Source organism: Aulostomus chinensis, chromosome 16 (assembly GCF_037954235.1).
Source record: "Aulostomus chinensis isolate RoL2024-O1b breed Wild chromosome 16, RoL_Achi_v1.0, whole genome shotgun sequence".
NCBI lineage: Eukaryota > Metazoa > Chordata > Actinopteri > Syngnathiformes > Aulostomidae > Aulostomus > Aulostomus chinensis.
Window position 1 is genome coordinate 6,478,688 of NC_141335.1, and position 23,479 is coordinate 6,502,166.

A 23,479-nucleotide genomic window follows, 5' to 3' on the forward strand; every position below is an offset into this window, starting at 1 on the left:
AGTGTTGATGTACGAAGTGCCCGAATGTTAAAAAAAAATCATAAAATGGGTACACACAGTGGTCAACAAAGGCAGCCAGCAGGAGTTAATTCCTCCCTCTCAATATGTCTTGTTCGTTCACAAAATGACCAACTAGCACACCTGAGGTCCTCCTGTGACAAAACTACTGCGCTGAGCCTTACAGTTTACCGTATTTGTATTCCTTCTTCCCTGCTAATACTTAATTTAAGTTCTTCCTGGTGATCTGAAACCATTTTCTCTAGCCTCCCAACCAACTCGCCAAACTCTGTTTCGCCCCCCTACCCTCATTCTTTTTACTCCCCCGTGTTCAGCAGTGTCTCCTCCATCGCCAGTCACCCCGACACTACCCTTCCCTCCTCTATTTTCCCCCTGTCCCATTAAATCTGTGACAGCCTTTGGTTCCCATCGCCATAACAACTGGCACAGAGAGGAGGAGAGATGGAGAGACACACTAAAATTAGGATGCCAAAGCACTCACCAGTGGCCCTGTCCTTCAGCCCACAATGTGTGTTTGTGTGTGTGTATGAATGTGTGTTTCCCAAAAGAGAACGGCTCTCTTGTTCAAGGAGGTTGTTACTCTACCAGTCACATTGTATCATTACACCCACGTTTGTTCCCTTTAATTTTTTTTTTTTTGCTGTTCTGTCGCTATTTGCCTCTTCTTCTTTTTTTTTTACCAATTTTAAGTGAAGTTGAGTGAATTTTAAGCACATTGCCAATATTCTCCTTTGCAGTTGGAGGATTGGCTCAAAAATATACACATTATTCAAATATATTCTGTGTATCTACACCCCCATCCCCCCCCCCCCCATTACGCGGTATAGATTAGTATCTGTAGTGGAGAGCGGCTGTATCGCTATCAACCCATTAGCAGCTGCCTAAATAGACAGTAAATGCATCTTAATTACCTTACCCTGATAATATACACACACTCCCTGTTTGCCATTTAGCCCCTAGTCTTGGCCAGATGGGCACGTGGCCCGGTAAAAAGCCCTCCATTACCGGCTGGACTTGACCAAACTGATCCACCCCTCAGCCCGCTTATCGAGGTCTCACTGGGGCCACGGCAGACCCTTGTTGCCACATACCTATAATTTAGCCCCCCAAGTGCCTTCCACATGGCCAAGGCAAAAAGCTGGCCTTCATTGTAGGGGTCCGGTAATTGTAGTCTCGTTTAGAAAACCGCAAGTAGCAATTAGCGCAGAGTTGGCATTATACAGGGTTGGATTTGCATCCCTGCTGGGTGTAAAATGCTGTTTTAATATGGGTTTGTTTTCCCCACATGGAATTAGCTAAATCATTAGCTTCTATCATATTCACACACCCTACTCTTCTGTCAGCCCGGCTCTTCCCACCTCTCAGTTAATCATCTCAGCGTTATCTCTTTCATCTTTTATTCATCTAGTTTGTCTCACAAAATCATCCCCCAAGCCAAGAAATGCAACGTCATATTTTCCCCACTTGTCTCTATTCTTTTTCCTTACAGAGGCTGAAAACATCCTGAAGGAGATGAAGAAGAAGAACGTCACGTTAGACAAGAGAAGTACCAGGATGTTACGAACCATGTTAAATGTTTTCGCGATTGAAGGCAACATCCCGCTCATCAAACGTCTGCTGGAAATCGTCCTCACCCTTGGACTGCTGAGTCCCACAAGGAACATCTGCGCACCCCTGATTGTTGCCCACTTAAAAAGGTAACACAGCCTCCATCTATGCTTATAGATAATTGAAAACTGATTTATAGAATTTTTCACACACTGCTAGACACAGAATTCATGTGAAGGCATTCAGTCCTGTTTCTCCCCGTTTCTTCCTCCTCCATGGCTAAAGTTCTCATCGAAATACACAACCAGCTAACTTTGTTCAGATTTGTGTCTTCATTTGCCAAAAGCAGTTGCCAGGTGTGTGTGTGTGTGTGTGTGTGTGTGTGTGTGTGTGTGTATGTATGTGTGTGTCAACGAGTCACTCATCCCTCCCTATGATCATAGCCGGGGTTACATTCTGGGTCAGCGACTCAGACAGAGAGAGGATGTGGAAATTGCTCATTATGTATGTGTTTGTGTTGCTGTGTGTGCACGCGTGCTGCATTCAAGCCAGGCTTTGTTGTTTAAATTCAGCAGCTGCAACCTCTCCCATCAACCCCCCACCACCACCCGGCCCCTGGTGTCCTGAAACACCCACTGCTACACTCCCAAGGTGTGTGTGTGTGTGTGTAAGGAGATGGCCATCAATGCTTCTCCGCACAATATAAAAATGTTGATCAACGTTGCCAAACATGGGCTGCAGGGTCACTCGTACTGCCCCGCCCCTCAAATCTATCTGTATGTATGTGTGTGTGTGTGTGTGTGTGTGTGTGTGTGTGTGTGTGTTGATTCACTGTGTGTGTGCTCTATTTGTCAGAGTAGCTTTTAAGTAGATCAACTCATTAGCATGTTAATTATGTACAGAGCTCTAATTGCTGGATTTACCACAGACACACAGCGCACCGTCAGGGGCCCACCACACACACACACACACACACACACACACACACACACACACACACACACACACACACACATCCTGCACATGCTTTCATACATTGTTTACCTCTCACATACATGCTGTAGAGGTAGACTGCACACATACACACGCACGCACGCACGCACGCACGCACACACACACACACACACACACACATCACAGCTCCCCTGCCTCAGTTTATTTTGCTGTAAGTCTGGTCTTTGGCACAAACTGTTTCCAGGTTCACTCGTTAATCACTGCCTCAGTGAGATTAGCAGGCTAATTTACTCCTGGGTCATCAATACCAGCCAAAACATAAATACAAGTACACACACACACACTCTCTCTCACACACACACACAAACACACACCAGCTGACTGCAGCCGTGTTCGCAGATCAAACGCCAGTTGTTTTTGCTCCAAATGACACACATGAATGATTACACGCGAACAGTGAGCTCCGAGTGACTTTATTTTAACTGTGTGTTTTCAGGTAGCTGCTTGACAATTTAAGTAAAAAAATATGTTTGGAGTGATTTCAAGCTATAAACAATGGTAGTAATTATGCAGTTATAATGGATATATTTTTAAGGTAACATTAAATTCTCTGCTAGTGGATCATCTCCAGACTTTGAAGGATTTATACTGTATATCGCCAGAAACTTAACTTTTTGGTGTGTCACTAAATGAGTTAAAAGGCATGTAATCTAAAGTAAATTCAAGATGTAGTTCCAGTTGTGTTTCAGCTCTGTGCACAGTTTGATTGCCGTGACACTTGACTTTTGCGCCCCAATGGAGTCTATCTCCTCTCTCTCCTCATTTATTTTCTTCCTCCTCTTCATTCCGTCAGTCAGCGGACAAACAGACTGTCGGGAGGAGGAGGAGGGACGGAGTGCCACGATAAAAGAGGACAAAGCAGGCATCACTCTCGTCTCATTGCTGCGTCGCTGCTAATGACTTAATGAACACTTCTCTGGCAGATTAGCCCTTGACAGCCCATCATATGCGCCGCCCCGTTAGCCTTCATGCCCATCCGCTCAGTATTGTGTGTGCTAACCTGCTACTACTCTATGTGGCAGCTAGCTCACATCGCCACATCTGTATGAAAGTGATTAGTGACAGCAAATGCTAATGAGTTCAACCAAATGAAGGGCTGGCAGGACATGTATGACTAGACGGCGTAGGGAAACGGAGGCGGAGGAAACCATTAGCTAGCGTGTTCATCAAATCGGCGCTATAAAGTGATAAAGTGTTTTGTTCGCAGCTTGTTTGACTGCTCCTCGGATCTATTGCACACCTTTGCACACACATGTAGCGCCGCCATCATGTCTGCGTCACCTGGGTGGCGTGAACATGTGTAAATGCCTGTAACAGCAGGGTAGTGGTGTCATGATCATGGTCTCATTTGTGTTTCGAGACATAGACACCTTGATGCCCGCCCACACACACACACACACACACACACACACACACATCCCATGCATGGACAGTAGCTTGATAACAGGCCTGCCGATCTCCTCCGAACAAAGAGGGAGGACGGAGATGAAGAATAAGAGGACGAGGGAGATGAGGCAAAATGAGCTTCCTTGTCTAATCCTTCAGGTTTCCGCCGAGCAAGGCGCTCGTTATTTTTTCAGGGCTTAATTGGCTGGAAAGTGGCTGACATGCAAAGTTGGGGACATTAACAGGGCTGTGCGCCGCAGTAAATGGCAACGCAAAGTGACAGTTAAATTGTACCGAGGGGAAATTATCCATCTTTCGACATCCTTAGCTCTTCTTTGGGTGGGATCGGCGGGCGGAGAGATAGGGGAGAGGGGTAGAAGGAAGAGGGGGTGTAATTGCAATGCCAGGCTTCTTTTTTTTTTTTTGCCAAGAGTGATGATGCTCTTTTTTTTTCTTTAAGATGTCTCGTTTGGAAGGAGGGATTATCAGTAGGTGCAGATGAGCCTGATAGAGGATGAAACAAGGACGGAATAGAAGCGACAAAACAAACGAGGGGGGGTTGAATCGATGGCTTCAGTTCGTTGCTGTATGTACCTTAAACACAACAGTTAGTGCATATAAGGTACATTACGGTAGCCATAATTAGCTCTCTGCACCCTTTCCCCCTCGTTTCCATCTCAGTTGTGGCCGACGCACACACACCAGTCCTCCACGCTCTTTCTCTCATTTTCAAAAATCTCTTAGTCTGTTGGGTGTTGTTCAGTCAGACTGTTGTGCCGTTGAATGGCCTCTTGACTGGCACTGCTGAATAATGTTGTCCCTCTTCATTTCAATTAGCAGACCTCTTTACCTTCCAACCCTAATCACTCCATCCCTCCTCCTCCCTCCATCCCTCTCTTCTGCTCCCACTGAACTGAAGGTCGTACCATTTCCTGGACTGTTGGTCATATTTCAGGAATCCAGTTGTCTAATTGATTAGAGAACACTACATATAAAATTAGGCCTGTTTGCGCTCAGTCTGTAACCCCCCAACACACAAGCACACACACACACACATACACCCCCTGCCCCCTGCCTCTCCCATAGGTGCTCTATCTGCTTTGACCTCTGTGTGATTGACATGGTAATTACCCAATCAACAGATTGATAGCAGCGCTGTCACAATAGAGGGGAATTGAAGTGGTGTCTCTCCCTCCCCATTCTCTCTCAGCTTCTCCTTCTCCCGCTTCCCTTTCCACATCTCCCTCGTTATCACTCCATCAGGCGCACTTGTCCTCCCTCGACGCAAGCTTTTGTTTGTTCACCCTCGCGGGGAGGGATGGGGGTCGAGCAATAGGAGGCCAGTTTGAGCAAGAAAATAATGGCGTGAGACGAATGGAGCAAGACATTGGAGACGGGTGTTGTCATTTTGTTGCTATATTTCTCCCAAATTAGGTTGAGTTGGGGGGGGGGGGCCACCAGAGGAGTAAGATCTGACAGTATGACATGAAAAGGGAAGAGAGGTAAGTAAATGTGAAAGAAAGGGAAATAAAAAAAAGAGGAAATGGGGTGAAAAGGTGTTGGAGAAGAGAAAAGAAAGGAAAAGAGCAAGAGACATTTGGAGGCAGACGAGGAGACGAGGGTAAAGATCAAGCAGAGTCCTTTTGTCTGTTGCGTTGCTTCAACTCTAAAAGCCTGTCCAGAGAGACATTAGGCCCCGGCAGGCAGGTATGCGGCAGTGTGCCTGATTGTGTGAGAATGATGTATTGGGGCCAAAAGGCTTCATCACCCGCAGTTGTGCTGTCATAAATTTAAAGGCCTGTATTGTTCCGGCGGGTCATAGTGCTTGAATAGAAGGTCGCAGGGTTAACACCACATGATACACTGTCTGTTCTCCACTGACACAATCTTGCACATGACTGATTGGATGAACCTGACATCTAACTCGTCCTCTGCTCTCTCTCTCTCTCTCTCTCTCTCTCTCTCTCTCTCTCTGTGTTTGTTGGCCTGTGAACAGCAATGACCTGCAAGGAGCTCTAGATACGGCGCAGGAGTGTCTGAAGACCTTCAGGGTCCTGCCTCCATTGTACAGAGTTGTCGTTCGTCTGGTGGAGGAGAGAGATACTGAACTGCTGCAGAAAGGTTCTACACACACTGTCACATTTGAACCTGTTTGACATGATGCATCAGTATAACCCCCCCAAAAAAAAACAGTAAAACAATACTTCAATAGTTGCACAAGGCAGCAAACACAAGCTGTCAGTAGATACTTCTGGGATTTTTGAGGTTTTTTCCCATACAAAATGAGCAATCCTGGGAGCTTTGGAAGCATGCGCTATGTCTTACAGACGACAAGCTATAAACTGTTGCTCAGTGTGTTTAAAAGGAAGATAAAAATGGGTATTAAAGCAAAATATTTAATATGCAGCCTTTATTAAAGTGTCGAGATCATCACTAGTCTGTGATTAGATCATTAAAATCAGAAAAGCACCTACATATTTTGACCACTGAAGGTCTTAGCCAGGGCATCAAAAAGATTTTTTTTTCTCAGCCTTCTGTTTAAACACTTGATTTATCATAAACATGCCGTACATGAAGAAATCTCTTCCTCCATCCACTGATCTAGGGTCCGTTTCGGCTCACTTTCGTAAATGACGAACGTCAAACAAAGTCCATGCTCATCTCCATACCATTCGGTCACTGAAAATCCCCCTGCAACCACATTAACATTCCAGTTAGCCGTATAGACTGTGACAGCCCTCATCCTTATTCAAATGTTTTAGTTCAGCTTTTCAAAAACTTCTGATTCCCCCGGCTGACCCTCAAATATTCACGTGTGGCGAAGCGAATACAAAGCGTGTCTGTGCTTTGTGTGTGTGCGCGTGCGTGCGTGCGTGTGTGTGCAGTGTTTGCATTAAACATTAAGCGACAGAAATTCTAAGAGTGCACAAGAGGACCAGAGAGCAATAAAGGTTCGCACCAGGGTCGCGTTGAAGCACACGGGCTGATCCGGTCTGTAATGTTGACAGCTGCGTGATGAAAAGGTCAGCTTCAATGTGCCAGCGGGGCAAGTGGCTCTGGATTGCGTAAAGGTTGAAACCGTTTAGTGGAGCACCTCTTCACCTCCTTCCCCTTCTCTTTATCCCCTTTCACCAACCCCTCGGCTGTAACCGCACCGAAAGGTGGCAGACCCTCCGAGTCAGTCACATCACTCTTTAAAAAAAAAAAAAAAAAGACTTCCACAACGATTGTCTGAGACCAACATGGAGCTCCTGAAATAACAAATTATTCCATCTCTTAGTCCGTCATACAGCGATGGACAGGGATGACATTAAGCCTTGAGTCACTCGTCGCCTCGATGCATAATGAGTAAATGTTTGAAGCCACCCTCCCCTCAACCCACACCCCTGAAGCACACCGATCATATGAAAAGATACGTGAAATAAATATGGAAGAAAAAAAAAAACATCGAGTGGAACCATCAAACAAACGGACTTCCTGCGGATCATTAGTGAGGAATCCACTCAAAGCAGGATGTAGCTCTTCAAAAAGCTCTTGGACTCGTGTTTGACCTTCATTTGCATTGTTTTTGGGGATCCTCGCAACAACCAGACTACTTTGAAGGGTGCAAGGTCATGATACACACGGTTAACTTGAAATTTAATGTCAGTGTCAATCCAAAGAAATTCAAACGTACACCAGGGATGTCCTGAATCCCATTTGATTGTTTGTTCTTTTGACTTCTTGATGACATCAAGTGAGAGCAGAGCCATCTTTTTTCCTTCTTCTTCATTTCTGCTGTGTGTGTGTGTCTGTGCCGAAGTGTGTGTGTGTGTCTGTGCCTGTGTCTGTGCCGAAGTGTGTGTGTGTGTGTGTCTGTGTCTGTGCCGAAGTGTGTGTGTGTGTGTGTGTGTGTGTGTGTGTTACCTGTCCCGAAGCTGCATGGCTGAGATAGCATGTAATGCTGAGCAGAGCGCTTTAGCAGGAGAGCTTAGGCTTTCATCCGGGACTCTGGTGATGTTTGACAGCAGACTTGATATGGCTCCGTTGTGCCACATAATGGAATCATAATCAAAGGCTGAAAGTGTGTTTGGTAACCTTGCAAAGCACTATTATTTTAACTCGTGAACTTTTTCTCTTTCTCCCTCCCTCCCTGTCTGTCTGTCTCTTCCTCCTCAGCCTTAGAAATGTTGACTAATGAGCACGGACACATGTCCGCCCTGTATACTCTGTTTTTTGTGTTCTTGGATACTGGCCACTACGAAGAAGCCCGTAAGCTAATTGAGGTAAAAACACACACACGTACACACACACACACACACACACACACACACACACACGCACGTCTGAGTGTCAGAGTATGAACAAATACTGTTTGGCCCTGTTCATAAATCATAGACAAGTTTTGGGACCTCAGTCAGATTTGAATCCAGCCCATGTTAGATGGTTAGAAACTTTTTTTTAACAAAAATACTTAATATAAAGTGAGGGGTTTGTCTTGGTTTATATTTGTTCATGCTATTTATTATCTCGGCCATTAGTGCCTGAGGAAGGTTGAATCTGGGCTGACTGAACCTGGTTGCAGATACTTAGAAGTGTTCAACTCTCCTCAGCTCTCTCTCTCGCTCTCTATCTCTCCCCCCCTCCCTTTTTCACATGCACTTGTTGTTATTTTTGCTCATCTGACCCAAATAATAACTTGTGAATATTTATACCTTTTCCTATAAACCCTCTAGATTATTGTGTAAAAGAGAGAGAGGAGCAAGGCAGCAAGATCAGAAGCGATTTTCTCATGGATGAAAATGTGCGGTCAGGGACTGGATAGCAGCACAAGGGAGATTGATGAATAAACGGATCGGGGGATGAGCCTGACATTAGAGGAAGGGGAAACAAGGCCATTATGTTGTCTGATCAGGACGAGAACACAGCTGGGGGGGCGCTTTACTCTCTTGCTCAGGTCTCTCTCTTGTGTGTCCTTGTGTGCACTAAAAGAGGGATTTGTCCCTCTTGAGGATTTTCCAACCCTCTTAAATGCTATCGACATGTTGTTGTTGTGGATCTCATTCTCCTCTTGCTAGATTGTATGACTGTTATCCTACTTATAACCGCCAGTCAGCTACGTGCCAGTGGTGTGTGAGACTGGCAAAGCCTTGTGCTGGATTGCAGATGAACACAGTGTCATTGATGCAGCAGCGACACCCTCGTCCATCAGGCTGGAGGTTCCTCTTGCACGAGTGAATTGTCATTGCCACTGCAGTTCCGATGTCCACATGTGTCGGATATGACAGATACCTACTTTTGAAGACCATCAGTTTGAGGACGATAAAAAATACCACCAAGACGAACTGTAGAAGTGTCCCAGCAGCAAGTTCGCCCCACATTTATTACACCTTTCATACATGCATGATGATGACATGTTGGTCAGGTGACAAAAGTGCAAAAGAAACTTATCTCTCACTCAAATATTCATACATACTCACAATCACCAATACCCCCCTCCCATGAGAGTGTCAAGTGGCCGTCCAGAGAGTGGTGTCTCTCTTTAGGCTGTGTTTGGTATAATTGGCAGCTGATTAATCACAGCTAATTAAATGTAATGATAGAGAAAGGTGGCCAATTTTGTGCTAAATGGTCATGGTTAGATAGAGGATTGTCAGGTGGCCGGTCCTATTATTGCTGCATGCGCGCGCGCGCGCGCGCGCGTGTGTGTGTGTGTGTGTGTGTGTGTGTGTGTGTGTGTGTGTGTGTGTGTGTGTGTGTGTGTGTGTGTGGTCAAGGTTAGGTAGTATTGCTAAAGAGTGGTACGCCATTATGTGTTTTTGTGTTAGGGAGATGGGTCTGGCCATGTTCACGTATGTGTGTGTGCTTACTAAGTGGCCAGGTGATTAGTGGAATTGGAACATTAGGAATTGAGATGGAGAGGCTTTGTTAAGTGGAGGTGAGAGGAGGTCCACGCTGGCTTTTTTTGTGTGTGTGTGTGTAAGGAGAAAAACATTTGAAGATGTTTTTGAATCTAAAAGTCCTCATGAGTCGGAATGATGGGACTGTAAAACACTCCTGCTCTTTGTGCCGTTGCATTAAAGGATTGTCTTAAAAGTCTGACCTGCTTTTCTCATTTTCCATTATCTCTCTCTGAAAGGGAGAGTGTCTTTGCTTCACTTTGTATTGTTTTGATCCACCAGTGTGTATAAATTAAGTTTCTTCTGTGGATTTTGCTATTTGTCCAGATTAGGGAGATTTGTCCTGACGGATTCAGAATCGTAAACATAAAGGTGTGTGTGTGCGTGTGTGTGTTGGAGAGTAGATGTACAAATGCTGCTTTGAGCCTGCAAGACCCAAGTAAAAGGAATTGAAGGCAAAAGATGGAGCACTTGCAGTAGGCCTTAGTCTCTAAGAAGATTAGAGCGACTGAGAGAGAGTGAGTGCAACACATTTTAATTTGTCCCTGGTCGGGCTGGTTGGGTAAGAACATAATGCCTTTGCCTAGGAGGGATGGAGGGATGGAGAGGCAGGGGAAAAGAACGAGAAGGAGCAGGGGAGATTTGGAGGAAGAGGCAGGGATTGGGAGAAGTGGGGATTGAAAGAGGAAAGGATGACAGCAGCGAGGGATCGTCAGCGAAAGGGATGAAGTCCGTCTTTTCTTGACTTTCCTCTCCCTCTCACGGTATGATGGGCTCCCATCAAAGAGGCCAGCGGGGATTGAGCGCTGTTGATCCCCCCCCGTTCAGATTAACTTCCTGGCAGATCGCGCTGTCTCTCTCTCTCTTCTTTTTTTTTCTCCCTTTCTCAGCCAGATTACCACGGAGAGAGGGGAGAGTGAGATTTCTCAATCCTAGTCTTATTCAGATTGTATCAAAGCCCCAAGAGACAGATGAAATCCTGATCACTGTTATTCCATGATAATAATCATCTAGTCACTCGGCATATCAGGCTAAATCTGAGCTACACGAGCCTGCAGATCAATCTATGTCAGCCCGTCTTTGACAGCCTGCTTGACTCTTTATATCAGCGTGTCCTAAAACATACCACACATCTGAAAACCAGGACTAGTTATTATAGCCGCTACATTATTAAAGCTTTAATCTGTTATTCTGTTTCCCGTTTTAAAAACCCTGCATCTGAATTTGAGTGCAGTAAGCTGACAACATTCAGGAAGGAGACAAAAAAAAAAAAGAAGAGTTTTCTAACACACTCAGTGTTTTATTAGCAAGAGATTGAAGGATTAAACCAAAACAGGAAGTGATAAACAAAGGAAACATTACCATCATGTCAGTTTTCTGCTGTGGGATTATTTTCAAAGTCTCAACACATTTTATACTTTAATCTATTATATTTTTATTTCTTGTCTCAACAAACAGAATGCCACTTTTTCCAATGTCTATGCAGGTCAAAAATAAGAGGTTGTCATTTATAAGTGTAGATATATAGACCGTGTTTTTGCTGTAGTACTGTATTCAGTAAAATATGGGTTTGTGGATAGTAGTCTCCCTCTGAGAGGGAAAATATATTCTGTATAGTTATGAGATTTATTATGATGAGTAACAGTCAAGTCCTAATGCAACTTGCAACAGAGTGGTATAAATGTGGAATACTCACAGTATGATACTGGCATTATCAGTGAATAAATTCTCCAAAAATATAACCAGATTATCTTTATTTAAAATGAGATCACCAAAGTACTTTTGTAAGTGTTTAAGAACCAGCTTTTATCTCCAACAGTAGTTGGATTTCAAAAAAAAAAATTAACCTGACAGTGTAGCGTAAATCGAATGTCAACAGTGATGCAATACGCCAATAAATGGATCTGTAAGTGGCCATAAAATACATTCCGAGCAGTTTTATTGATGAATTGCTTTTTGTCAAGCCTCGATTTCCAAAATCGACTGGTTCTGTCTTCTGAATGTGTCTGCTACCAGAACTCTGTGTGGCTTTTGTCTCGGCTCTAAGCTGAGGAGCTGTTAACTTGTGATTTCTGAGGCTGATGAACTCATCCTCAGCAGTAGAGGAGACCCTTGGTCTTTCCTTTCCTGGGGCGGTCCTCGTGGGAGGCAGTTTCGCCAGAGCACTTGATGGTTTTTGCAACTGCACTCGGGGACGCATTTAAAGTTTTAGCAATTTTCCGGACTGATCGACTTTCAGTCCTGAAAGTAATGATGGGCTGTTGTTTCTCTTAACTAAGCTGATTACTCCTTGCCATCATATGAATTCTAACAGTTGTCAAATTGGGCTGTCAGCTGTGTACCAACCTGACTTCTGCACAACACAACTGATGGTCCCAACCCCATTGAGAAGCCAAGAAATTCCTCAAATGAACCCTGACAAGGCGAACCTGAGAAGTGAAAACATCATCATGATGACATCAAGAAGCTCATTGAGAGAAGGCCAAGGGTTTGCAGTGCTTTCAACAAAACAAAGGGTGGCTACTTTGAGGAATCTAAAATATAAAACATATTTACAGATATTTCAATTGTTTTTCTTTGCTACATAATTCCATATATCCTGCTTCATATATTTGATGTCATCAGTGTGTATATACAATGCAGAAAGTAGTAAAAATAAAGTAAAACCATTGATAAGAAGGTGTTTCCAAACTTTTGACTGGTAGTGTATATATCTATAATCTATATATATAGATAGATAGGTAGATATGTGTGTGTGTAAGTATGTACATATATGCATAAGCACACATGCATACATACATACGTCATACGTATGCTTATGCGTGCATGTATGTATGCATAAATATACAAACGTATATGTATGTGTGTACATATATGTGTGTGTGTGTGTGTGTGTGTGTGTGTTTTTGTTTTGATACAATTAATGTTTACTCTGTTGTTGTTTTTTCTTGTTTCTGTTCTCATATGTTTTTCTCTTTGTAGTCCAATGATCTGGAGGCCCGGCAAGTAAGCCTTCAGTGGTTTGCAGAGAATTGCATTCGAGCAAAAAAGGTAAACATCCACACAAACAAAAACTAACAACAAAATAATAAAGGCCACGGGAAAAAAAAAGGAAGCAGGGGCAAAATTTAATTACTGAAATTCTGTGTTTAGATGAAGGCCTTGGAGCAAATGGTGGACATAACAAGGAACCTGTCTAACTGCGATAGAGATGATTTGTATTGTTACATCCTCCGTCTTTGCAGTAAGTCTCTCTTCTTTCTGTGTGTGTGCCCTCTTATATTTGTGTGTGTGTGTGTGTGTGTGTGTGTGTGTGTGAGGAGAGAACAGAATCAGACGAAATAAGCAGAAGACCATGGTGTGATTGCTGCCATGGAGAGCAGAGCAGATAGTGATTGGAGTGTTAAAGCTGATTGTCAGCCTATTACCTCAACTTCCCAACACACACACAAACAAATACGCTGCTAGTTAGTGTGTTTCCTAAATGACAGCATAGTGGAGGACCAGTCAGTTGATCAGATTAGTGCTCTGATTGCCCTCTGTCAGCATGGAGCACTTTGTTAGAAATTGAGTGACATCACCGTCCCCTCACAGGGCTCTTCATGTCACAGCTTTCACAACTATTGACAGAACACACTTTTTCTTGCACTCACGTTCTCCTTTCGCAGAGGTGAATAATGACACAGAGAAGGCCAAGGCCGTATGGTTGAAGATGAAGGAGGAGAACATCGTTCTCAGACAGAGAACCCAGCTTTTGCTGGCAGAACTCCTGAGGACTGACAGCAACGGCGTACCCTTTGAAGTGCCTGAGGTAAAATTCTGTTAATACCACTAACACTCATTAGAGAATAATGGCCGGGGGGTAGAGCGTAATAATCTGAGAGCAAAGAGCAGGAGATTCTTGACAGCACCGGAGGAGTATAAAAGTGCCTGAGGTCAAATGTGAGGCCCAACTGTGCAGCACTGACAGCTGAGCACATTACAGAGGTGCTTGTGCAGATGCATCACTGGAGCTGAAAGAAGTGAAATAATAAATGAATATTTTGTCAACAATTTTGATGATCCAAATATTATCTTTAAATATCAGCTTATGTCAGGTTCCAGCTTCTCAAACCTTATGATTTACCGTTCTTGTTTTATGTTACCGCTTTTTGTTTGTTAAAATATCAGTTGTGCAACTTTGTACCTTGGTCATATTTCACCGTTTTCAGATATCGTATTGGTTTATTGATTCATTTTATATATTTTTTATTGATTTATCTGTAATGACCATGATTGTAATTGTGATATTGGGCCGTTCTTGCTGACTAAACCTGGATACTGTTGACATTTGAACCATTTACCTGCTTAGCTTGGGTGCAGAATTCTGTACATTTCAGGTTACTTACCGAGGAATGTCAGTACCACATTTTGCATCTTGGGGAGAGAGTAAACCTTAGTGACCCTGTGACATCAATCCTGCAAAGTGGTAAAGCCCAACACACTTTTTAGGACTTGTTACCTCCCTGAATTCCAGGTACTGGTTCAATTGTGAACACAACCCAAACCTATCAGTTCCTATGTCTGGAACCTGATACTCCTTTTGCTGCTCTACTGTCTCTATAATCTCTCCCAAATGCACTCTAGTGTACTGAAATTTTACCATGGATTTAATTGGTATTCAATAGAACAAACTTAATTCACTCAGTAAGTCCTAATTACAAGTATTAAGCACGCTAACAACTCTGCTACATAGACTTCTTTACCGGTCTCATTGGAAAATTATAGTGTCACAACAGCCAAGTCACACGTGAATGAAACAAAATAAGCTGCTGATCATCAAAATATCAAATATGTAGGACTGTAAAGATAAGTAACTGACGAGAATCAAATTTACACATTGAAGCTGGACCTCCACATCTCTATCTTGGCTACACACAAAGTCATCTTTTAAATATGCAACAGTCTCATTTCTACTTGACACTAAAGGAATAAAATATTAACTTACTGAATAGATTTACCAAAAAGGAAGCTGACCTCCCCCTCTGATCGTAGAACCCCCCCCCCCCCCCCCCCCCACACACACACACACACACACATACAAAAAAATAACCCCTCTGGAAACTCTTATCAGCTGCTCCTGGCACCCCCCTTGGCCCACTTCACTTTAAGCTTTTGTTCATTACATGCAGAGGAAACAGGATTGACGCTGTGATCTGAAGTGTGGTCAATCAGAGCGGCTGGCTGCTGAGAGGAATTACAGCTCGATCCGTCTGTAAATCTCTAATGCCAGACTAATTTAGCAAGCAGCTAAATGCTACCATATGGCTGCCGCTGGATCTTTAGCTGTATATGTGGATGTACACTGACTTTGACTTTAAGCAGAAGGAATCTGAATACTTAAATAAGTAAAGTCACTCAGAATAAAGTGGTGGATTTGTTTTAAATAATACAATATTCTGTTGCTTTGTGCTCTGTTGCTTCATTCCTCCTCCATCCTCTGAGTTCACACATCCGATGGCGCTCTAACAGCCCCGAAGTGTGATGAGACAGGAAGTGATTGCCGTTGCCTGGAGCAATGAACTCAGTGACCCCTGGGGGCTCTGGAGTTGACACTTGCTTTCCCACACACACACACGCACACGCACACACACATTTAAACAAATACTTTTATGCCCCTTGGGTGCCAGACCTAATTTGCCCCCAGCCAGTACAGCTTAACCCCCTCCACCCAATGCTACACGGGTGGCCGAGCATCGGGGGACCCTGCCCTGCTTGCCCGGTGCTATAGCACTGTCATTCACACACAATCTCTGTACACATTCAGCTGTGTGTGTATGTTTATAATATTTAAATAGAAACGTCAAACTCATTCGTGTTACAGACATGGTATCAAGACACCGCTGCCACACTGGAAGACACTGCCACCACATTGGAAGACACTGCCACCACATTGGAAGACACCACCACCACCGCATCGGAAGACACCACCACCACCGCATCAGAAGACACCACCACCACCGCATCGGAAGACACCACCACCACCGCATCGGAAGACACCACCACCACCGCATCGGAAGACACCACCACCACCGCATCGGAAGACACCACAACCACCGCATCGGAAGACACCACCACCACCGCATCGGAAGACACCACCACAACACTGAAAGATTTGATAAAGTTAGAGGAAGAACTGATTAACCTCTGTGAGAATGGAAAGTCCAAAGGTGAGCTACAGGGGGTCTCTGTACTGTTGGCCCTCATGTTAAAGTGTTCCACCCTGCCTGTGTCAGACCCGTAACTGGTATTCCTGCAGGTGGAGTGGAGGGTGCAGGTTGTCATTCATCAGGCATGGGACAGGGGCTTTTCATTCATATGGAGCTGTTATATTACAGTTGTACTTCATTTTTTTTGTCATTGCAGTACAGACAAGAATGAAGATATTCTTTGTGAGGGCTCGATCCAATATGAAAATTTCCTCAAAGTCCTGCTCAACCTTGTTCTCCTTCTTGTGTTCCCTCCCTCTCTCTCCCTGCAGAAGCCTTCATGATGTTGATGGAAGCCAATGAGAGAGATCTCATTTTGAGTGAAGACACTGACAAGAAACTGATCAGCACCCTAAAAGGTGCAACAGCCATGAAGGATGCCCAGAGAGTCAAGGGGCTGTAAGTGCATTAGCATGGGTGATGAGAAACTGAATATATGAGGTAGAACCCTTTCAACTAGATGTTAGGTTTGAACAATACGTCAATCTCCATCATAGGGACTGTCTCCAGTGAGAAATATGAGCCCGATATCTCAGATTTCAAACAAGTGGCGTCATGAGGGATCATTTTTATCAGTGAAAGTATTTTTGAAAAATTCGAACCTGATTTAGTCCCGGTGCTGGGCAGATTTGTCCCAACAATCTTCCCTGTGCTTTTTAAAGTCATGCCTTGGTCACGCCATTAACAGTTGTTCTAACAGTTGCAAGTTTCCTGGCTCCTCCAGAGGACAGGAGTGGGATGTGACCAAAACTCACTGATACTCACTACACTCATGGACCCTTCGTCTTACATGTGTTCCAGAAGGGCTGTAGTCTTTTTGTATCTCGATAGGCTCTTGTCTGACCATCTCAATGCTCATACAATCCCGGGGGGGTTCACTGTCAACAGCCTTTTGGGACTAATTCATTATTATTTTTGGGGGGGTGGGGGTGGGGATAAGAAGACTTTGCAGCCAAGTGCCACTTTGGTCACCTTTTTATAGTGATTAAATCCATCATTGTGCACATAATTTGTTTTGGAGGTGATAATCCATTTCTTGTTGAATCATTTACGTTAATTGCGCCTCTGATCTCAAACCTTTGTGTATCTTTGTGTATTTGGTAAAGTAATAACTTCTGTTGTATTTGATGACCACTCCACCACCACCACCACACACACACACACACACACACACACACACACACACACACACACACACACAGAGTTGTGGTTCACTGTTCTAAACACAACACGCTGTCATATTCACCATGACGCAGGCTGTGGTTGATACACTCCGCTACTTTCAGTGGCAGCGGGTCACTTTGGGCTGTCGCCTCAGTATACATGAGGATTATAAAGCGATTGTGTGCTAACACACCCGTCCCTGCTGGAGGCGAAATACTGCTTTTTCCTACTAAGCCCCCAAGACACACACTCACATGCGCAGATTAATGAAGCTTTTTATTTTTTTCTCTTTTCTGTAAAGCAGTGACTTCGTAATTAGTAACGTATCGTCTTGTTTCGGGATATTGGGCCGCACCAGGGCTGGAGAGAAACCGTCTTTTATCTCTGTCCATCTCTTCTGCAGGGGACAGTGAAAGACTTAAACACTAATAATGCGATGACATGAGCCCTAATTCACGGGCGTGAAATCAGTCTCCTCCCTGTTTTTGTCCGTCTCCATGTTTCACTCTTTTATGTTGTGAGAAATAATCGTATCAAATTTAGACCTGTGTTTCAACAAGCGCGAGGCAATAACAAGTGATAACCCATCTCCGGTTCTCTGTTTGAATTGGTTTATGGCATCCCTGCCTGGATAAAAGCCGAGTTTATCTGCACTCTAACTGAGAGGTGAAATGAGCTGAGAGGAGAGTCAGGGGAAGACGGAAATGAGGAGAAATAAGGAGATAAAAAGAGCTAAATAGGAATGAAGGAGTGAACGAGCAGAGGATGTCTAGATTTAATCATGTACGAGGTTAATGAAGACGCTTTAGGCATTAATTCTTTGTGCGTGTGGGTGTTTGTTTTGGGGTAATCTGTACAGAATTGAGCAGCAGGGTGCTGATGGCGAGATTAAGAGATTGAGAGTGTCTGATGATGATGAGAGAGGAAGAGAGGGATGATAGATTTTTTTTTTTTTGGCTTAAGCACAATACCTCTTGAAGAAGGCAAGAGAGCAGCGTCAGTGAAAGTGTGTGTGTTTAGAAAAGGTGAGTGTGTGACAGCCTCCAGAGATTTTCTCCCACCCGATAAGAATAATTCTGACCCACACACCCCCACCACTGCTCGGCCTCCGCAGCAATCTGTCGGCGACCCTGTTACCGCTCCAATCTCTGCCGTGACCCTGTCACAGTGGCTGTCGGATGCTGCTTGGCCTGGTGTCGCCGTGGTGATAAGGATTGCCCGCCTGATGCTCAATTGAGCGGGCGGATTAATCTGGTTGCAGGGCTATAATAATAAATAAAAAAGAAAAGCAGGGAGGCAAGCCTGATTGAGGTTTTAGCTGCAAGAAAATGAAAAGGAGGAGAGCTGAAAAGAACCGCAAATGGACGGGCAGACAGAGCGAGGAATCAGGAGGAAGAAGCAGTGAGGAGCAGGAGCAGCTCCTGGAGGCATCAATACTGCAGCATTCAGCCTACCTCTCTGATAGGACACACACACACACACACACACACACACACACACACACACGTGCTGCTGCTCAGCAGGATGCAACATCACATATACGGTGACGACAATCAACTGTTTGATGTCTGTATTATTTTCAGGGTCACAGCAGGCGCCGTATAAGAAGCTCAGACATGCCGCCAATCAGATATTCTCCATTGTCTCGTCCGTCTTGTCTTTTAGCTCCAGCCGCTCTGACATAGGAATCGATGACTCTTGTAAATGAGCAGACATATTATGGATATGTGTAGAAATATGGTTTAGACGCCACAAAGAAAGGGCCCCACAAATTTGGAGGAGCTACTTTTAACACCACATTACACACTTTCAAAGAAAATCCAATCATTTTATAGTATATGTCGTCTCTCTCATTCTAGACGTGATCTCCTGCACCACTGTCAAAATACAAGTGTGTCTTCTGCCTTGGAGTCACACCATTGCATTGCGTGAGATTACAGCACACAAGCGGTAAAAGGAGGGATCTGGTATATTTGCGATTTATAGATGATGCATTTGATGGCGAGTCGGTACTTGATAATTCTAACAAGCTCAGATCAGGAAAACTACAAAGTGCCTGAAGCAACGGGAAGTTCATCAGGCACACGGACGCACATCATCTATTACAGTGCCAGCTTGTATTTAGATTAGTATTCATACCAATAATTTATAGAAAGGAATGTTTACAGTAATGGTACTTGAAGTTGAATGAGTGAGACGTTCCTCGTGGGACGGGCCTCTGGAGTGGCATGATAGAAGAAAAGATGTATTTATCCTTGTAATCCATATAGTTGCCAGATAAGTTAGCAATGTTAAGATGTAAATGTCTGCTTTGGACTGTTGTAGTGGATTAAACTCCAGAAAAAAAAAAAGGTACACCATCACAATGAATCGGACGTCTTGTAAATCCAGTGTGTACTCAGTCAGGAGGACACCACGATCAGATTGACACATTTTAAGAAACGTGTCGTGATTTCTTTTTCCTCCTCATTTCTCCATGTCTCTCTCCAGCTCAATGCTCTCCCAGGTGAAGAACAAAGCCTACTCTTTGCTCTTGAACGACCTGTCCAAGAAAAACAAGCCAAAAGGTAAGAACCCAACACACGCTAAAACACACACACACACACACACACACACACACTTGATGCACCTTGTCACCTCTCACGCTTCTGTTCCAGATGCTCTTGAGATGCTTAAATTCATGTTAGAAATGGAGATAAGGCCGGTGGAGTCAGCGGTGCCCAAACTGGTTTATGCCTTGAGGGATCAAGGTGACATCAAGGGGATCAAGGAAGTGGAGTCACAGATAGGGAGTCTTACGAGGCCCCTCAAAATACCCATCATGCTGTTTCACCACAACTTGGCTCTGGCACACATCAAGAAGTAAGAACTCTTAAGTGTTTATGTGGAGCGTTACAGTATTTTTTTTTTTTTTTTGTCTACAAGCAAATATTTTTGATGTATTATTTCAAAGATCCGGTAATATAGAGGGAATTGGTCGTGTACCGCATCTGGCATTAGAACGTCGCTTCTTGAGCGACTTTCTCACAACATCATCAGATTTCCCTGAATCTGGTGTTGCAAAGCTAGAAAGTTTCCATCTTTACTGTTTTCTCTAATCCCTGCAGATGAACACAAACCGGATGTAGAAAGACCACGCAACAGGAGGAAAAGATTGTAATCACAACTGATAAAGCAATTTTAGAGTCAGTGAGAAGTATTTTGTAAACTATTTGATCATTTGTCACTGTTAGGCTATAACAGGGCAGCGCACAGAGTAAAGCAGGCAAAAGTGTGACAAGACCCGGTGTGACACACTTTTAAAGTAAAAGCCTGCAGAGCGAGTGGAATGTCGGGTACAAATAGGAAACATAGGAGTAATAGGATTATTCATGGATTCCTTTTAATGTCATGAAAGCACCCACCCTCCACGGCTGTTCCATCGCTTCTCAAACAACGGAGGACAAAATATAACACACATTGTGCATCAAACTTTCATCACGCCACTTGCCACATTAGCGCTGTCCCCCAGCTCAAGTGGCGGCGCCCCCATGCCAACTCGGAGGGACAGCAGAAAGTGAAAAATAGCAAGACGGTCTCACGCCCGATTGGCCATCACAGCGCGGCCCTGTCAGCTTGAACCCTGACCTCTGGGAGCTGCGCTCTGAGCAGTTCTGACACGTGTGTCCCCACTGTGCCTGAGTCAAGCTGACTGGTTAAGAGCCAGGGTGGAAGAGCTTAGCAGGCCCGGAAAGCGCAGCACCACATTTAGCGGGGCCCCCTGCTGAATTATTCAGACGGTCCCAGTCGCAACAATCAGGGTGGATATGTTCCCCCACCTCCGGACACTCACACATATACTTACACACATCGTGTAAGTTAAATATTCATAACGACTGGTGTCGGCGGGGAGGGATTTGGGCGCACATGAGGGAGTGTAAAGTGTTGCTAGCAAGGCCAGGCTGCCAGACGGAGTTGGACATTGGTAGTGCTTCAGTTTGCAGGCTTTTGTTGGACGGTGGCAACGTCAGCAGAAACACACTTCTCATGCAGTCAGTGGAAAGTTGCACAAGAAACACAACACACATTATTTTTACATGAACTCGTTCTCTTGAGAAATCATCTCAGTGGCGCAAAAGCTTTTGGGAATAGTTTCTGTAATGGAACGTCAACCAGACTCGGGACACACGCAACCCCCCCCCCCCCCCCCCCTCTCCATTTTTTTTTTCTTGTCTGATAAGAAGTGCAATACATGCTTAATTTTTTAATATTTAAATAGCAGCTCTGCACTGAGAAGTCAAAGCAAACTTTTGGAGACTTCAACAGGAAAGATTGTCATGCAACAGATGAATTTTTTTTTTTTTCATCAAGTGAAAATAATGTAAAGTGTACAGGTGACTGGATGTCATTTTTAATTTTATGAGTATCATAATCTCACCCTTTACCTCTTCCAGTGGTGATGTGCAGTCAGCCATTGACATTCTGGAGGATATTTACATCAGTGGCGACCAAAAAGACAGCAGTATGTCCTTTGTCTTCAAAAAGCTCTTTCATGATGGCAACGATGGCGCGATTGACAAGAGTAAGGCATGCACACACACTCACAACATTCAAATATAAAAACGTGAAGTCACGGTGCACTAATAAAGACATTTGTGCGGTGATGCAGTGAGCGCGATGGCTGAGCGGCTCGCCAACCAGTTCGCCAGCTACAGACCAGCAATGGATCTCTTCCTCCAGCTGTTGGCCACAGACAAAGTTGAGGACGCCAGGGCCATGCTGAATGTGAGTACGAGTGTGTGCAGGAGTGTGTGTGTGTGCTTGCACAACCACTACTGTGTTTTCATGCGTAGACCAGACATTCCTCATGTTGTATTTCTTTAGTACAGCCGCACTGCGAGGACCCGCTTCCTTGTGTCCTCTAGCACTCCGTCTCCAAACTGCATGAGGTCAACTCCAATTTAGTGCACTTTACTTGATTGCAAAACAACCATGTCGTCTCGGTAGAAGTCCCGCTGGAAACCTAACAGCGGTCATGTTTGGGTCCATAACATTATTTTGTGGCAGTTAAAATGATGTGGTGCGAACAGCCTGGCGTGTCACTTCTGTTTTCAGAGGCGGCCTGTTGATGACTGCTGCATCCATCTTAATCTATTTAAGTTGCAATAGAGAAATAAAAATTGTGCCGAAATGAATGTCATGGCGCCGATTTGTCCTTCAGAACTTTTATGCTTTTGCTTGTTGTTGGAAATATCGACAAAAAGCTTTCCAAACGCTTGTTTTTCTGAACGGAGCTCGAAATTGATCAGCTACAGTACGTTCAGAAGAAGGCACTTGTCACGCTTTTTAGACTTGTTACAGAAGTTTTTCCAATTTGTGTAAATGTTGAGTGCAGGGTTTTTCAGGTTGGATTCCTTTTTTTATGTCAGACATAAGTTAGTCTCAGTTTTAAAAGAAGATGTAATGGATGAGAACCTATGGTGGAAAAGAAACTAGAAGAACCTTACCAATTTACCGCGTCAGCTACCAAAACAGTACAGTGTACCGCTGGTTATTTTTCACCCGTTCTGTGACAGGAAAGTCAAGATTGTTCAATGTGGGGAAAAAAAAACTTTTTTTTTTAAAATGCTGTTCCCACTTTAAATCCATTTTAAATCAACTTGAGCATTTTTTTTTTGTATCCTCCTGAGTGACTTTATATTTAGCTGGGTTTTAAATTATTTTATCAAAGTAATTAAAACCTCTCTCGTCAAGAGAAGCGGCGATGAATTTAGTCCATCACAACTCCCCGATGCATTTGTCCAGCCGTCAGACATTCTTCCGCCACACTTTCTGACTTATTTATCCAGACTCGCATTTACATCGTCTGAGTAAATGCAGCAAACGCTCGCCCACATTCCACCACTGAGTCTGGCGGTCTGAGGTGGCCTCCTGCTACTTCACTTATTTAACTCAGTCGGTACGTTACAGCTCAATGACTTTTCTTTGAGCCTGGGGATATTAATATGTAGGAGCTAGATGGGTGAGAGACGAGGCGGAGAGGACGAGGGCCGAAACAGCGGCGCCATGCATTGCTCCCTCCTATTTCAGCTTTTCTTTAACTCTCCCTTGCTGGGCGATCTTGCCACTCCGTCATTCAGTCTCACGTGAGTGAACGCTAATGAAGATAGATGTGCAACTAACCCCTCGCACTCACTCCGCCTCATCACTATTTTAACACCAACCCAAGGAATGCAGGATTTT

General features: G+C 44.2%; 1 protein-coding gene across 1 annotated transcript in view; it reads left to right on the forward strand.

The window, feature by feature from the left end:
• The window catches only part of lrpprc (leucine-rich pentatricopeptide repeat containing), a 53,911-nt gene that overhangs the window by 21,780 nt on the left and 8,652 nt on the right, over positions 1–23,479 (forward strand). Inside the window, exons 24-35 of the mRNA XM_086180053.1 lie at positions 1,508–1,715; positions 5,963–6,087; positions 8,125–8,231; positions 12,828–12,896; positions 12,999–13,089; positions 13,514–13,656; positions 15,709–16,054; positions 16,366–16,492; positions 19,748–19,824; positions 19,915–20,119; positions 21,691–21,818; positions 21,906–22,021. Of these exons, the coding sequence (XP_086036179.1) occupies positions 1,508–1,715; positions 5,963–6,087; positions 8,125–8,231; positions 12,828–12,896; positions 12,999–13,089; positions 13,514–13,656; positions 15,709–16,054; positions 16,366–16,492; positions 19,748–19,824; positions 19,915–20,119; positions 21,691–21,818; positions 21,906–22,021 (1,742 nt within the window). The remainder of the gene's footprint in view (positions 1–1,507; positions 1,716–5,962; positions 6,088–8,124; positions 8,232–12,827; positions 12,897–12,998; positions 13,090–13,513; positions 13,657–15,708; positions 16,055–16,365; positions 16,493–19,747; positions 19,825–19,914; positions 20,120–21,690; positions 21,819–21,905; positions 22,022–23,479) is intronic.